General features: G+C 46.7%; 1 protein-coding gene across 2 annotated transcripts in view; it reads right to left on the reverse strand.

Annotated features, from left to right (window-relative positions):
* Positions 1-2,204: 2,204 nt before the first annotated feature.
* The window catches only part of ASL (argininosuccinate lyase), a 14,841-nt gene continuing 1,390 nt past the window's right edge, over positions 2,205-15,655 (reverse strand). For both annotated transcript variants that reach the window (XM_006033288.2, XM_025215034.1), the window contains exons 3-17: positions 13,822-14,016; positions 13,323-13,406; positions 12,681-12,737; positions 11,819-11,916; positions 10,850-10,927; positions 10,115-10,192; positions 9,153-9,205; positions 8,629-8,691; positions 8,037-8,151; positions 6,400-6,484; positions 5,365-5,424; positions 4,371-4,454; positions 3,844-3,924; positions 3,236-3,342; positions 2,205-2,442 (exon numbers count right to left, since the gene is read on the reverse strand). In XM_006033288.2, coding sequence (XP_006033350.1) covers positions 2,292-2,442; positions 3,236-3,342; positions 3,844-3,924; positions 4,371-4,454; positions 5,365-5,424; positions 6,400-6,484; positions 8,037-8,151; positions 8,629-8,691; positions 9,153-9,205; positions 10,115-10,192; positions 10,850-10,927; positions 11,819-11,916; positions 12,681-12,737; positions 13,323-13,406; positions 13,822-14,016 — 1,389 coding nt within the window. In that variant the 3' untranslated portion in view covers positions 2,205-2,291. The remainder of the gene's footprint in view (positions 2,443-3,235; positions 3,343-3,843; positions 3,925-4,370; positions 4,455-5,364; positions 5,425-6,399; positions 6,485-8,036; positions 8,152-8,628; positions 8,692-9,152; positions 9,206-10,114; positions 10,193-10,849; positions 10,928-11,818; positions 11,917-12,680; positions 12,738-13,322; positions 13,407-13,821; positions 14,017-15,655) is intronic.

The following is a 15,655-nucleotide window of genomic DNA, read 5'->3' on the forward strand; positions in this document are numbered from 1 at the left end:
GTCTGGTTTCGTACCGATAGGGGACAGAGGGCACTTGGGCTGTCCTCTTTGATGGCCGCCCTACCTGACGGAGTCCGAGGGGACCAGCCGACCTCACCTGTTCTGCCCCCGAAGCGCCTGCCGGCGTGCAAGGCCTTGCAACAGGCCCAGGCAGGGCTTCGGGTCCTCGGGACGCCAAGCCTGTGGCGTGCCTGGGAGCCCCTGACTTGTGCCGGCAGAGCGAGCCGTGAAGGCCCGGCTTGCAGGGTTGGGGAAGCTCCCCAGGCCTGGAAAAAGGAGCCAAGACTTAACAGAGGGGCAGTGAAAGCACATGGCCTCTGCCCTGGCGAAGAGAGACTGCCCCAAACAGCTCTGCAGCCTCCCGGTTCAGCGCAGCGGGCGTAGCCACGCTCCAGGCTGGGCCGTCGTGTGCCCCTGCGCTCTCCTCTGCCCCCTTCGTTACCCAGCGTGTGCTCATGTTCCACCCCAGAGGTGGCTGCATCATTTGGTGGGAGCACATCCTAGCCGTGCCCTTCTAAACGTTTCCATTGCTTTCTACAAGAGCTCGGTGACATGCAGCGCTCCCGTCCCGTCAGTGGAATATCCCGTGACCTTCAGCCGCCCCCGTTCCCGGGTGTTTGGAAAGTTCCTGGTTTTTGTTGGGGGGGGGAGGTAAATGATTAGTAGAATCCGACCACGAGTGAGTGTATTTGAGCGTCCTGCTAGGGATGCAGTAGGAGTCTGAGTCACCAGAAGGAACAGATTGGCCTTTGCACCATAGAAATCGGTGTGGCACTGTGTTACTAGAGGTGACTGACATGCCAGGTCCAAATACTGACCATGGCACAAGTGCAGTAGAGCAAAGAAATGTTCACTCTAGATGGGATTGGGGATTTCTTTGCACTGTTCAAACCCTGTTGCCACCAAGAGGCTGACAAGAGGTTTGGGAAATGCGTAGCCTTCCGCCTCAGCTTCTAAGGAGGATGCGAAGCCAAGGCTGTGAGTGTAGTGGAGCAAAGCAGAGGTCTTCCCATATTAATAGGAGTTGTGATCTGACATCCCCTGAATACGCTGTATAGCCCTTCGACAGTGTTAGAGCCAACCTGGTGTTGTGCCCGCTACCACTGCATTTGTAGGTCTCTGTATTGCTCATGAGGTTCAACAAGGACAAGTGCAAAGTCCTGCACTGAGGACAGAGCAATCCCATGCACCGGTACAGGCCGGGGGCTGACTGGCTGGGCAGCAGCTCAGCAGAAAAGGACCTGGGGGTTACAGCGGACAATAAAGTGAATATGAGCCAGCAGTGTGCCCTTGTTGCAAAAAAGGCTAACAGCATCCTGGGCTGCACTGGTAGAAGTGTTGCCAGCAGATCAAGGGAAGTGATTATTCCCCTCTATTCAGCACTGGTGAGGCCACATTTGGAGTACTGTGTCCAGTTTTGGGCTTCCCATTACAGAAAGGATGTGGACAAATTGGAGAGGGTCCAGCAGAGGGCAACAAAAATGGTGAGGAGGTTGGGGGACATGACTCGTGAGGAAATGCAGGGAGTCGGACTCGATGATCTATTGAGGTCCCTTCCGACCCTAACATCTATGAATCTATGAGAGACCAGGGGAACTGGGCTTATTTAGTCTAGAGAAAAGGAAACTGAGAAGGGATTTAATAGCAGCCTTCAACTACCTGAAGGGGGGTTCAAAAGTGGATGGAGGGGGACTGTTCTTTTCAGTGGTGACATGACATAAGAAGGAGCAACGTGGACTGTTGTTCTCAGTGGTGACATGACATAAGAAGGAGCAACGGTCTCAAGTGGCAGCAAGAGAAGTTTCCATTAGATATTAGGAAACATTTTCTCACTAGGAGGGTAGTAAAACACTGGAACAGGCTACTCAGAGAGGTGGTGGAAGCTCATGCTTGGAAGTTTTCAAGACCCGACTAGACAAAGCTTTGGCTGGGATGATCTAGATGGGGGATGGTCCTGCTTTGAGCAGGGGTTGGAGTAGATGTGACCTCCTGAGGTCCTTTCCAACTCCTGTTTTCTATGATTCTGTGATTGCTATTAAGAATCCTGCTGCTTTTGTTCCGAGTAGCCTTCTAGAGCCCAATCACTCAGCTTCTAGGCTTTACTCAGGTCAATGTGACCTTGTGGGATTGTGTCCTAGTTATTCATATCTCTTGGACAACTGGTGTTTGTGGTAGCTGAAGAAACAAGTGACAAGCGTACAGGGTTTTGGTGAATTTGCAAAGCATCACTGTTTATTAATTTAGAATGAATGCAACAAACACAAAGCCTACACGGCATAATTTCCAGACATTCAGAACGGTTCCTTTTGGGCCTCCATCATCTCCCTCAGCTTCTCGATCTGTGCATTCACGCTGCTCTTGGCAGTGCCACCAGGGGCAGTGTACTGCTCCACGCTGTTGACATAGTCCCACACCTGGGACACGTCGCTTGCAAACAGGGGGCTGGGGAGGCAAAGCAGAGGTGAGCACAGCCCTGAAGCCTGCACTGCATGCAGGATTGCCTTGGGTTTGCACCCTGCCTGCATTCTTGAGCCTAGCCCTCCTCCCACTGAAGTCAAATCATTGCCCTGCACAAAGCTACCAGGTCAGGACAGAAGTGTTTTACAGCTGCTTTACACAGGTGCCAGTCCCAGTACATGGTGCACACCAGGGAAGAATCAGGCCCTTTCTGTTTAGAAGTGCCACACAAGGCAGCATCAAAAGTGTCTACGTCTGGAAGATGAGTAGGGGCTAGGCCAAAGAGCTATACTGTCAGTGGGGAGCCTCCTGCCAGCCCACCATGCTTCAGGGAAGAACTGCATAGTTAGAAGCCATTTAAGCACAGATGGTAATTGCACTCCTGACCTATCTGTGGTTGGCATTAACAGCAGTGAGAAGCTTGTGATGAATAAAAATCATTTTCTGTTTACTCCCTTCAACCGCCCCAGGGAAATTCCATGTTTAGATCCTGTTTGGGATCTAGGCTCTAGGGCTACGGGACAGGAGACTTGCTGCAGAGTCTAATCTATGCTTTGCAACTTGTGTGGCTCCAGTAGAAAGGCTGTTCCCTGTGGGTAAGGGAGGTGTCCCCTTTTTCACGGTGTCATTAGTTTGGGGACCAAGGTAATTCCTCCAAATAGCACTTGGCGTGAAGTCCTGGCCAGGTTTTGCAACAGAGGTTGTTCTCTGATCTGTGCAGCAAGGGGAGAGGTGTTAAGGAGATGTAGGTCATGCCCTTTGAAAGCTGGATACCCACCTAATGCTCTTCATGTCCTCAAGAGTGAGAAGACTGAGGGAGATGCCCTTACTCTCAGCCAAGTGGACGACCTTTCCCGATGTCATGTGAGCCTGTCTGAACGGCATCTGCAGTACCAAGCATAGGCAACAGTTAATGAATATGCAGGTGGGATCGGGAATCAAAGGCTTTGGGGCTACTCAAGTGACCCATACACCTTGTTTAACAGAGCAGCATTTTCCATGGAATCAGAAGTTGGATGTCCTCAGGTGTGCTAGAAGCTAACACTATACTTTTACAAGGGCCTCAGGTCCACTCTGTAGCACTTAGACTACCTGGGATACATGTAAAGGGGTTTTCAATCCTCGGTGACCATCAGCTGAGGATAGAAAATGTAGCACTCTTCAGTGACAGAATACTGCACAATTAGGTGCTTTTCAGGCAAGAAAGGAGAAGATTGTACCTTCCTCTGAGATAACCAGCACTTGTCACAAGAAAGACTAGAGTTTACTATTGGGAGCAGCCCAAAAGTTACCCCAGTGTCCTCAACCCTGAACACATCCCTGAGGGGACACTGTAGCTTCACAATCCTCCATCACATTTTCCATTGGGATTCTCTTGATACTTACCCCTTTACGAACCAAGTAGTAAGCAAGATCAGTAGCCAGCATGTCAGGGCTCAAGGCTCTCTCCATGTTCTCTTTGTGGATCTGCAAAAACAAGAGTTATTGACAACAGCTACTTTTCATTGACATGTTAGCAATCGCAGAAGGGACAGAGTTCAGACAGGAGAGGTACTGCCTTGGCAGCAAGGCCTTCCAAATCAATGAGCCAGATCAAGAAGTGAATTTCTCCCCCTTTCATCTTGCTACAGTCAGTGATCCAGCTATTCCATTTTAAAGTAATCGGAGGTATAAGCACCTTAGCAACATACTCTCCCTCTCCTAATGAAATCCAGTAAACACCTGTTATTAAGCACTGGAGTGGTCATTATCAATGAATGACCTGCAACATATTTCAGCCATGTACCCTAATTCATATGTCACATATTACCAGTGTAAGTCTGTCTGTTGGTTATGGAGTTACTCCTAAGTTACACTGGTGTGAAGCAAGAGCAGGACCCAATAAATTTAGTAGTAAATGGCTCAAATCTTACCTGGAGAGTAGAAATTACTCCAGTTGCCACCTGAAGCACAGCGTTCAGAGTATCCAGAACATCAAAGACTGCCTCCTTGTCTTCCTGTAGGTTAACAAAAGGGAAAAATCAAAGTAGGTTAAACCTAATGCAGCTGACAAACCAAACAGCACAAATAGCTTGGCCATGGATCATGGCAGAAGCTCTCTCTGTTCATCTGATGTGTAAGCACTAGTAGGAACATACCCATGGGGAAGAATGGCCATCCCAGTGAGCTCCCTGCATAAAGGCATCTGGGCTGAGTCTCCCCTTGCAGACTAATATTCAGATGAGAGACTGTTCTCACCACAGGAACTCTATTTGGACAATGCAGCCTGCATCTGAGCAGGAAGTTATTTGATTAGTGTTTCTGAATGGTGTGATCCATCATTCACAAACTTAAATGAATGCTTGCACTGATGAAAACTACTGGAGGCACTGATGCCCTCTCTGCAACATTGACCCTACTTCCCGTCGCTGTGCTCTGCAGTGGTTGCTGCTAGGGGGTTCAGGGTAGCTTATTCCCCACAACCACTCAACGCTAGGCTGGAGACACCCAGGCAAGGTCCCTCCAGCTAGACATGGACAGAGCCCCCACTTACTCCTCTAAGGTAGTTAATCACTGTCGTTTTGAATAGAAACAGGGAGTTAAAAGCTGCTGTACCCATTATTGACCCCACAAACCATTCAGTCCTTGGGACAGATCCTCAGCTGGCATCCACTAACAGAGCTGCACTGATTTCACCTGAAAACGGTCAGTCATTTTTTGTTCCATAATGGATACCGGTAACTAGGGTTGTGATGCCTCTTAGGTCTGAACAGAGGTCTTACACCCTCCCTGTCTGTGACTCAGTGCTGCTACATACAAAACACAGTGTGTGCAGGTATTAATAGCTGCTGTCATTCCTACCACAGTAAGTTTTCGGTTATGTTTAAGCAGAGAAATGGAATAGGAAAAAAACCCTCCATGCTTTACCTGGAGGTCCTTGTTGTAGGTGTTTGGAAGTCCTTTGAGGATCATAAGAATGCTTGTGCACTGCAGAGGAGAGGGAGAAAAGTTAGGGTGCTGAGGGCAAGGTAGAAGAACCATCTAATTTTACCCAGCAGGGCTCAAAAGCCTGGACTGCATCATCTGGCTGGGTTTCTGTGCATTACAGTCATTGCCTCATTTAATTACCTAACTGGTTTTGTTTGAGAGAGAAAAGCTACAGGCAGATGGCCAAGAAAGAGGGCCAGTTCTCAGAGCTCCCTTGGGGCAGCAGCATTCTTTAGTTGTCAGTTAAATGTATAGCAGGAATGCAGTGTCTCAGCTGTCATTCAGAGCAGCTGCATCTTCTCTGCCAGTCACCTGCAGTCATATGCTACATCCCTTCCTAGGAATAGTATTCTACGCCAGCGGTTCCCAATCTGTGGTACGCAGACAACCTGTCAGTAGTATGCGTTAACAGATTGATTATAATTACTTTATATGTAAAAAAAATTGCTGATGGTACCAATGGTTGAACTGAAAAAATTGCTGGCGGTGCTGAAGTCCGTATCATTTTAAATTGGCGGTGTGCAACCTGTCAGAGTTTGGGAACCGCTGTTCTACACCGTCTTGCAGCTGATCTGGGACGCTGTCACAGCAAACTGTATTTGGCTTTACACAGTACGTCTCAGAGCACTGTGCACAAGTGTGTATTCCCCTATTGGACAACTGGGGAAACAGAATAGACAGGGTTACCAGGGCCAAGTTTTTTCAGAAGTGGTCTATGACTTGCAGAGCCTACTTTAAGCTGTTTTGAACTCAGTTTCACCCACAGCTCCTGCTGACTTCAGCATCTCTACAGAGTCAGACGCAGGGAGTCATGCTGGGCCCTAATGAGAGGGTTCCTGCTGTTCAGGTGACTTGCCCAGTGGCAGATGGAGGAAGAGACCCAGAGTCTGGTAGGAAGGATTCCTTTTCTTCCCCAACTGGGATAATGGGGAAAGTGCCCTGAAAAACCTGCTTCTCCTCACTTTGCAGGCTTACCCTTCCAAACACACGTCCAGCCTTGCTGCGGATTATCTCCAGGCTATCAGGGTTCTTCTTCTGAGGCATCAGGCTACTGCCGGTGCTGAAAATAAAACACTTGGAGCATGAGACTATGGAGACCTGATCTGCAGAGAGCAAGGCTGGAAAGACAGTGCAGCCTGTTGCACTGGGAGCATGAAGTACTTTCTTGGTACCTTTTGCTGCTGGGTATTTTCTTGCTTGTGGATGAGAGATTTCCAGTGCTCACCACACATAACATTAATGGGTCTCATTCCCCAAGGTTTCAGAAGCTGAATCTTCATTTCAGTAACTTGGATTTTGCTTTCACACTCCTGTTCTTGAGTCTGTTTGAAAGCTTAGCTTCCTTGGGTAGAAAGATCTCAGCTTCCTCATTCAAGGAACAACTGTTACATCAGCTCTACCCATGAACTTAGGAAAGTCCAGCCTAAGGGTGTGGTGTCTCTTACCAGGATATACTGACAAAATTGGGTGTGAGGATTCTGCCACGTTAGGCATTTAGGGCACTACAGAGCATGAAAGAAGCCTGTAACAGGAAATCTGGAACGATTACAAAACATGCCTGTTAAAGGCTCCTTTTACAGGAACTCCCAGTTCGCAGCAGGAAACCGAGTTATTTTCTTTCTTTTTTTTTTGTTAGTGCAGGCTCACTTACAGCCTGATTCTAGAAGCATTTACTTGGGCAAAATGCCCAGTGAACACAACAGAGGCCTTGGTGGAATAAGGGCTACTGGAATGAGAGTTTAAAAAAAAATATGTGCGCATAAGGCTCCTTTCATTTGACAAGCTCAAAGGCTTAGCAAATATTAGTCCAGAGTGAAACCACTATCATCCCCGTCTTACAGATGGGCAGATTGTGGCAAAGAGGTGGAGTGACCTGTCCATAGTCATACAGTGGGTCAGTAGCAAGGCAGGAACAGACCTCAGATCTCCTGGTCCCTTTCTCTAGCTACTAAATACTTCTCTCCTAGCAGCAATTCACTTCAAAAATGGAAAGAAAAAAACCTTGTTAATAGGTCTGACCATGTACATAACTGGATTAGGCAAGATGCGTCATTATTGGGCATCTGTCAGGATCTTTGTAAGCAGGAAGGCATTGTAGCTCGTTCCTACCCACCACTCCTGGCCTAAACACCCAGGCTCTATGCCAGCACTGCTAGGATGGGGGTGCCTGATTACCATGTTGTATCAGTCACTGGGGAGCCAGTATTAATAGGATGCTGAAAGGAGCGGCGTAAAGCCTTCAGTACCAAGAAGCTTTGAGAGGATGCTTTCATATTCCAATGGGTTTGGAAGTGGCCACCTGAAGGGTCTAATGGCAACAAGTCTGATACTGCAAACCCATCAACCTGCCCATATTTTAGGAGGTGGTTCTGCAGGGTCATCTTTATTCTCAATACCTAATTTCTGAGGTTGCCTTGCCCCAGTCACAGCAACCCACTCACTAAATGAGGAGAGTTATAGCTGATCTCTCTCCTGATTCCAGTACAGGGTCACAGCTATGCCAGTTTACTGTTTGGGCCCTTCTTGTCCTGGGTATTTCTAAAAAGGGAATAAAATACATTTTTTATTAGCTCTTTTTATTTTAAAATTTGTAGCAAGAAGTAGAGCGTTACCTGTAGGCATCAGACAGGGTCACAAAGCCAAACTCCTTTGTACTGTAGAGGATGAGATCTTCAGCCATCTTGCTCAGGTGAGTCATCACAAGGGAGGCAAAGAAGAGGAACTCCACTGTAGGGAAGGATGGAAGTTAAATAAATATATATGAAATATATATATTTCATATATATATATATATATATATATATATATATATATGGAGTTCCTCTTCTTTGCCTCCCTTGTGATATATATATATATATGAAAGTCTTATTACGGCTGCAATTGCTTGCAGTTGGGCTGCAGGAAAAATTAGGTTGTAGACAGGCTACAGCATTTGTTGAAGAGAAGTCAGAGATTTTTCAGATGATTTTGGTCATTAGAAGTCTTATTCTAGTGTTCCAATTTTACCCGTCATAGATCAAAAATTCAAATGTAGCATTAATGTTCAGCTAAAAGACTGATCTCTCCTTGCAGAGCTGCTGCTAAAAATGGTCGTATCTGAGCTCTTCCCCCTCTCAAAAAATTTATCAAAATCAGGTTTCTAGATAGTCAGCAGTGACAGAAAGACAACAACGATAAAGGTAACAGTGATAAAGTTGCACCTACCCACAAAGTCACGTTCACTGACAGCATCCATGCTGTTCAGGCTGATATGGGCAAAATCAAGTTCTGCAATTTAAAGAGCATACATGGTGATGATTTAAACTTGAGCATTACCTGAGCTTTCTAAGGCCTTGATTCAGGAGAAGTCAGGGGTATTGCTGGTTTCCAAGTGCATGGACCAGCCCCTGACTAACCATATCCCATGTCAGACAGATGCAAAGATCAGAGTGTGTGTGTGTGGTGGTGGTGGGGGTGATTCTGTAGCAAAAGCCCCAACTACCAGGGCTTTTCTTGACAGCATCAGGGAAGGGCAAAGGATGGGGAACCCATCTCAAGTAGTAAAACAAAAGGAACTGGGGTTGGGTTATGAAAAGGATAAATAGAGGGCTGAGAGGAATGTACAAGGGGGATCTCTAGATTATGATGCAGCAGACAGTCTGTTAGTCCTTCTCCCTCATGTCCATTAGGGCTAGGTTTAGGCCACTCACTTGCTCAGTTGTAGTGAGGGGTAGCTGACAACAACTTACCCTTACGCAGGAACTCTCTATCAATACTGAGTGGGTTGCCGGCCACAGCACCACTGTACAGGAAGAAGGGAAAGCCATGCATGACACACCGCACTGACACTAACAAACCTACTTCTGTGTCCTCTGCACAAACCGAGTCACAGAGAGCGATGCCACAAGCTCTGACTGCATGCTGCTTTTCTAGTGCACTGCTTGTCCCATACTATGTGTACAACTATACTGACTCCTATAAGGTAATTTCTAGCCAAAGGCAGCCAGGAGTTTCTTATTCTGTGAAGGTGACTTGGTGTCTTTCAAGCCTTTAGAGCAGGATCCTACGAAGGCAGAGTCAATGGCAAAAGTCTCACTGACTTTAGTGGATACAGAAGTACGATTTTAATGAGAGAAGAGCTGTTCATACCAGAGATCTTGACCTCTACTATCTGCCCATTTCCAAGGCAAAAACTTGACAGGGCAGCAGGACTAATAATGTGAACACGCATAGTCTAACGCACCACTTCACCAATAGGCCTCTCTAGTGGAGACAGACTTTTGGTGATGGAGAATAATGTTCAGAATAGGAAGTGTGTTAAACATTTTCTAGTATCCAGGGTTGGAAATACATGCAAGTCCCCTTCTATCTATGCTGTTTACAAATGAGAGCTCTGTCTCCTGCGCCACCAGAAAACACAATTCCCCTTGGGGGAAAGGGTCCAGGCCTTACATCTGCCTTTGTTATGCAGGAGGCATAAATGATAACAGGTGTTTCCCTGGCAGACCAGAAAGGCTGAGGCTGCCAGCATTATCTCAAGCATGAACCATGGTCACGCACATTTTGCTTGACTGTACAGTATTCCTACGTGCAGCTGACCAGAGGGAGTGCTCCTGACATTGGAAGAATGCGGATGGTTTATACCAGGTCAGGGCCTGGTCCAGAACATCTAACATAGCAGCATAGAAGTCAAGAGAGGTGAGTGACTTACCTTCCCAAAGGCAGAATGTTGATCCTTTTCTTGATTTCTCTCAGACGTTCAGAATCCCGGAGCAGAGCAACAGCATGACTGTAGGAAGACAAGGTGATAGAGGAAGAGAGTGAAATAACCAGGTTTAGCATTTGCCTCCCTAACAAAGTGGCTTTTAGCTGGTGTGAGTAGTACCAGAACCTTACTTATCAACAGAACTCGCACACCATGAAAGCCAGAGGCGATGGCAATGGGTACCTTGTCAGCAAAGATGGAGCAGCCAGGAGCAAGGTGAGCTTCCCCCAGGCTACCACCCTCCAGTGAAGCAAAGCTCTGCTCTAGTGGCAGCCCTTCTGATAATGTCCCCAGTCTTTAGGTCCTTTGCAACGTTTACTCAGATGGGAAGATCAGACCCTGGTAAACTAAGTGCAAGTGAAACTTATCCTAAGTTCTGTGTGGCAAACCCTATTAGGAAGCAGAGATCTAGTTCCCAAGTTTGGCTCCATCACCCTGGTGCAGGCATGCTTTGGATTTGACCCATTCACACAATTGTTTTCTTAAGTCACCCACAACCCAGGAGATGCATGAAGATGGGCTGATTCCACAATGGAGCATCAGCTTCCACATGAGCCTTGGAGGCTGCTGTGGCATCATCGCATGCTGATGGTACTTTGTGTTACAACTGCACTTCTGGGTGTCACAAGGAGTTGGTCCCCAAGGACAAACTCTCACAGCAGAGCCTAAGAAGGACGGTACCTGAGCAAGAAGTGGCTCCATCTGATTGGCTGAGCTCTTTGCATGTGGGTATAGCCAGGGAAGATGACATCGGTTTCTCTGCAATATAAAAGGGGAGATGAGGCAAACAGCCAGCTGACAGTTCAACAGCCTGAATGAAGATACAGACTAAACAGGGAGCCATCTAAGACTGAGGAAAGGGAGGCCAGAGCTCCAAGAGAAATTCTGGGCTTCAGGAAGAAGTTACTGTGCAAGGTTCCTTGGCCTGTGTTATGCAGGTCAGTCTAGAGGATCATAGCATCCCCGTGCCCTGACATCTAGGAACTGTCGGAACCAGTGTTACGATTCGGGAGTTCCCAGACTAGTGCTTAGCACACAAGATGCTTTGGTACAATCACCCTGTATTACCGATTTATGATCGTACCCAACCTTTGCTTTACAAATCCTTCTTATTTATGATCGCCATTGTCACTGTCATGTACAAAAAGAACGGAACAATGAAAGATCCCCTCTAGACAAAGATTTGGGCGGCACCCAAACTTGCATTCAGATATCTTGATAAGTGAGTGTTCTGGCTCACTGCAATTTAATCAGGAGTTAAAATGATTACGATTTCTACCAGGTCCCAATTCAGAATGTCTGGAAATGTCCAGCTGCTTAAATTTGGTTTTTCTGCTTTAAATTAAATTCTAACCTTGCCATCTGACTTCTGTTGCCAGGATACAGTTGGGATAAGAGGAAGTCTCCACGCAGCAGGCCAGAGAATTAGGGCCACTGGCATTATCCCTGGCATCAGCCACACATGCTTTGCTTGAATGCATACTATCCATGTATGCACCTGACCAGAGGGACTATTCCTGACATCAGAAGAGCTCTGATGATTTACACCAGATCAGGAGCCAATCCAGGATTTCTAACATGGCAGCACAGAAGCCAAGAGAAACAAGACATTTTTACTTGAATGTGGGATTTAAAAAAAAAAGGACTTACACGGCAGCTCGCTCCACCAGAGCCCTAATGAGCTGCAGCAGGTGAGCAGACAGCACAGAGTAGAAATTCCTCATGAACATTCTCAAGTCAGTCACAACCTGTAAGAGAAAACCGAGTGCAATGTACCTTGTGATCAAATAAACTTCACTATATTCCATATTATATGGGTCAAAGAAGGCAAAGAAGAGGAAAGAGGCGTACAGGTCATTAATGAAGCGTGGAACATTTTTTGCCTTTCTCTGCACTCCTAACCACCTTACTGGAATATGCACGTGCACCAGGGCAAAATTAGATCCCCAAATCTTCAGTGCCCTCCCACAGAGAGCTTATGGTGCTGTGCCCATGAGTACTGCTTCTTCTGCAGAACAGTACAGCAAACCTTCTTCATGTCAAATGTACAACATAGACCCCACTACTAGAGTAGCAGCTGTCTCAGGTTCATAGGAAGCACTGTGTTCTCAGCGGGAGGCCCTGTGCTCTCTCCTCAGTCCATGCAGACATGCTATTCCATACAGGTAGCACTCATGAAGTCTGACATGAACCTGCTCCAATACTTTGCAAGAAAGTTGTGAAGTGATTCCGGTTTATTTTCCCCCTTCAATCCAGAACTCTCACTGCATCCAGCAGGAGACAAATTCAAGGTACAATACTGCTGCCAAGGGAAATGAGTTCAGTTCACATTCTTATAAGGCAACACTGCTCAGTGATCGTGCTCAGCTGTTACCACCGTGCCACTAAATTAAGTTGTATGATTGCCGTGACTTTGTGGGTGGCATTTAAGAAACACTGAAGCACATTGAAGGAAATCTGATGATAGAGTGTGGGGGAAGGACTGAAGGGGCAAAGAGAATTCTCTCCTTACCTGATCATTTCTGCTTCGTCCAGTGTGGAGTTTTCCAGCCGCCTCTCCAATCAGCTCCTGTGGGCAAGAGAAGCATTTCCATCAGCATTAGCTTAGTGGAAACAGAAGGACTTAAGTGAAACCTGACATCTCTGCTGCTTAAAAACTCAATCTAGGATCCTGCACACATGCATGAACGTAGGACATGGAAGCCACAATCTCTTCCAGGCAGGGACTGTTACTTGTCGGATGCATGTCCAGTGCCTAGGCCACAGTAATATCCTAATTAGGGAGCCCTCGGCACCCGTTTTGTAAACAGCTCTCCCAATGAGAGCCGTAAGGTGCTACTTTAGTAATTAATGATGTTAAATACTCAGTGTGCATGGAGCTAGCCAGGTGCACAAGTGTGTGTAATATCAGGATCTACCACTGATGCAGTAGGTTGGCCAGAGTCTGTTTTCAGGGATGGAAAACAGTGGGGAATATCTGCTTACTGAATGCATCCATGAGGCTGGTCACTGCAGAAGTATTTGATTCTCTCAATAGGAACACAACCAAAAATAGGAAACAGTTCAAGTATGCAAAGGGAGAAGCGAATGTTACAGTTCCCAGAATGATCAGAGATGTGCACAGGAAGTTATGAAGAAATTAACTGAACTGTACCTTCAGTCTGCGCTCGTTGGCAGTGTGGATATCCTCATCATTTGGGTTCAGCACAAAGAGGCCTTTGGACCATTCCTCAGAGATCTACAAATGTCAGCAAAAGACAGCGGTCAGGGATTATTATTTCCCTACTTCAGGTGCCTCTTGGGAGGCTCAATTCCTACAAGTTTGTAAAACACTTTGGTCACCCTGGAGCTAGAACTGTCCCCTTCTCCCTCCAAGTCTGATCTCACACTGGTGAGATTTTGTTGGAGTTACACAATAGTAGGAGAAAACCAGATCACTGCAGCTGAAAGACATCACTAAGACTCTTGCCATGCCACCCATATGTGAGACTCTGAGAGTGCATTTGGCACTACTCGTTCACAGAGCACTCCAGAAACAAGTTGGGGATAACAGCACTGTTATCTCAATAGCAGTGGCTAAAGTTTCCTGTATCTGTACTTGTCCTTATGCCTGGCACCCTTCCATCATACCATCTACTTCAGCTGATAAATACCTTTTCCAGTCCATTCAGGATCTTCTCCACCTCAGGTTTGGTTAGAATTCCAGTCTTTTCCAAGGCTTTGGCATAAGCCATGCTCCCTTGGATGTCAACTTCTGACAATCTCTGGTCATAATCAATGGAAGAGTTGAGCCTCTCCATGATGGGATCCAGGCCTCCTACAAATCTTCCCCCCCAAAGTTTATCCCCCTGTGCAAAAGGAAGTGAGAAAAGAAAGCAGACAGATCAATCATTTTGGACACCCAAAGAAACACAATCCTTCAGATTAGCACTGATTTTAAAAACAGGACGGCGGGACAGTCCCCTGCCACTCTGCAGCGTTAGCATATAACAGAGCATATGGGATCAAATTCAGACCTGGTGTAAGCAGATGCTGCACCCCTGCCAAAGGATCTGGACTAAGTCAACAGGCTGGATTTGGAAGTGGTGTAAATAGTGCTGGAACTGACCTCTAGAGGGATCAGAATAAGATGAGTGCTTTACATTTACAAATTTACAAGCTCCTGTTGGCAGCATGGACCCTCTTTCTCTTCCCACATTGAACGAGCTACACTCCCTTACGCAGTTGGTAATCTGCAATAGCCTGCAAAGAAGCATAACAGTTGGGCTGCCCATGTACTGAGGCCGCTCCCTGTCTCATTTCCTTGGGCTTCCCCCCTACATCATCCCCTATCAGCCAGTGGGTCCGGTCCTCTGTAAGCTCTTTGAGTTAAGGACCAGCCTTTTTCTTCTGGGAAAATGAGGGCTCCAGGGTGATGCCACAATACAGAAAATAATAATGTGAACATCAGTCCTGACCTTGACTCAGTGGACTCTTAGCACCTCCAGCTTCCAAGCCAGCAGCTCTGACATGATAGGTCTAATAGCATAATGTTTTCAGTAAGTAGTTTAAAAGGACACTGTTACACAAACACAAATGAGAGTTTCCTCCTTGGTTTTTTATCAGCCATACCTTGGGAAGACAAGACAGCTATAAAATGTCTCAGGCTCTGCAATTTTTAAGGGTTTTTTTTACACATCCATTCATCTAGTATATTCATTATTTGTGTGTGGCCTTGTGGTGTTTGTTTTAGAAGGGTGCCTCGGAAGGAAGGGAAATTTAGGTTAGATATTAGGAAGAACTTTCTCACTAGGACGGTAGTAAAACCCTGGCCCGGGTTACCCAGAGAGGTGGTGGAAGCTCCATCCTTGGAGGTTCCTAAGACCCGGCTGAACAAAGCCCTGGCTGGGATGATCGAGTTGGGGATGATTTTGTTTTGAGCAGGGGGTTGGACTAGATGTGACCTCCTGAGGTCCCTTCTAATGCTAATTTTCTATGATTCTCTGAATCTAAGTCACCCTTCAAGCCAGTCAAAATGCAAGGCCCATCTCACCCTGGATTTGTACAAGCATCTGCTTCAGCAGCTAAGAAGATGTGTTGTTTGGTCACAAGTCACTTGCTTTCCCAAGTGGGACACATCCTGAAGTCCTTACTCAGGCCAAATTTCCACTGGGCTCAAATGGGAGCTCTGCTTATGTATGGACTCCAGGATTGATCCAAATGGATTTTAAAAGCAAATTTCCAGAGCAGATACTAGCAGGCAAAGAGAAGCATTTGGGGAGCATTTACGGAAACTTCCTGCCGCAGAGCCTGAATTGCAATGTGGATACTTTGGCCCATCTGCCTTATATCTTACACATTTCTCCCTCTCCCTTTTTACATCCAAACCACCCTCCATGGCAGCTGACTGGATAGGACCCTGTCTCAAGATAATCAGTACCATTATTTTATCAGCGAAAGGGGTTACTGGTGAGTAACTCTGGGAAACTTTCCCCCCAGAGACTGTCT

This window comes from Alligator sinensis, unplaced genomic scaffold (genome assembly GCF_000455745.1).
Source record: "Alligator sinensis unplaced genomic scaffold, ASM45574v1 scaffold1227_1, whole genome shotgun sequence".
NCBI classification, from domain to species: Eukaryota; Metazoa; Chordata; order Crocodylia; family Alligatoridae; genus Alligator; species Alligator sinensis.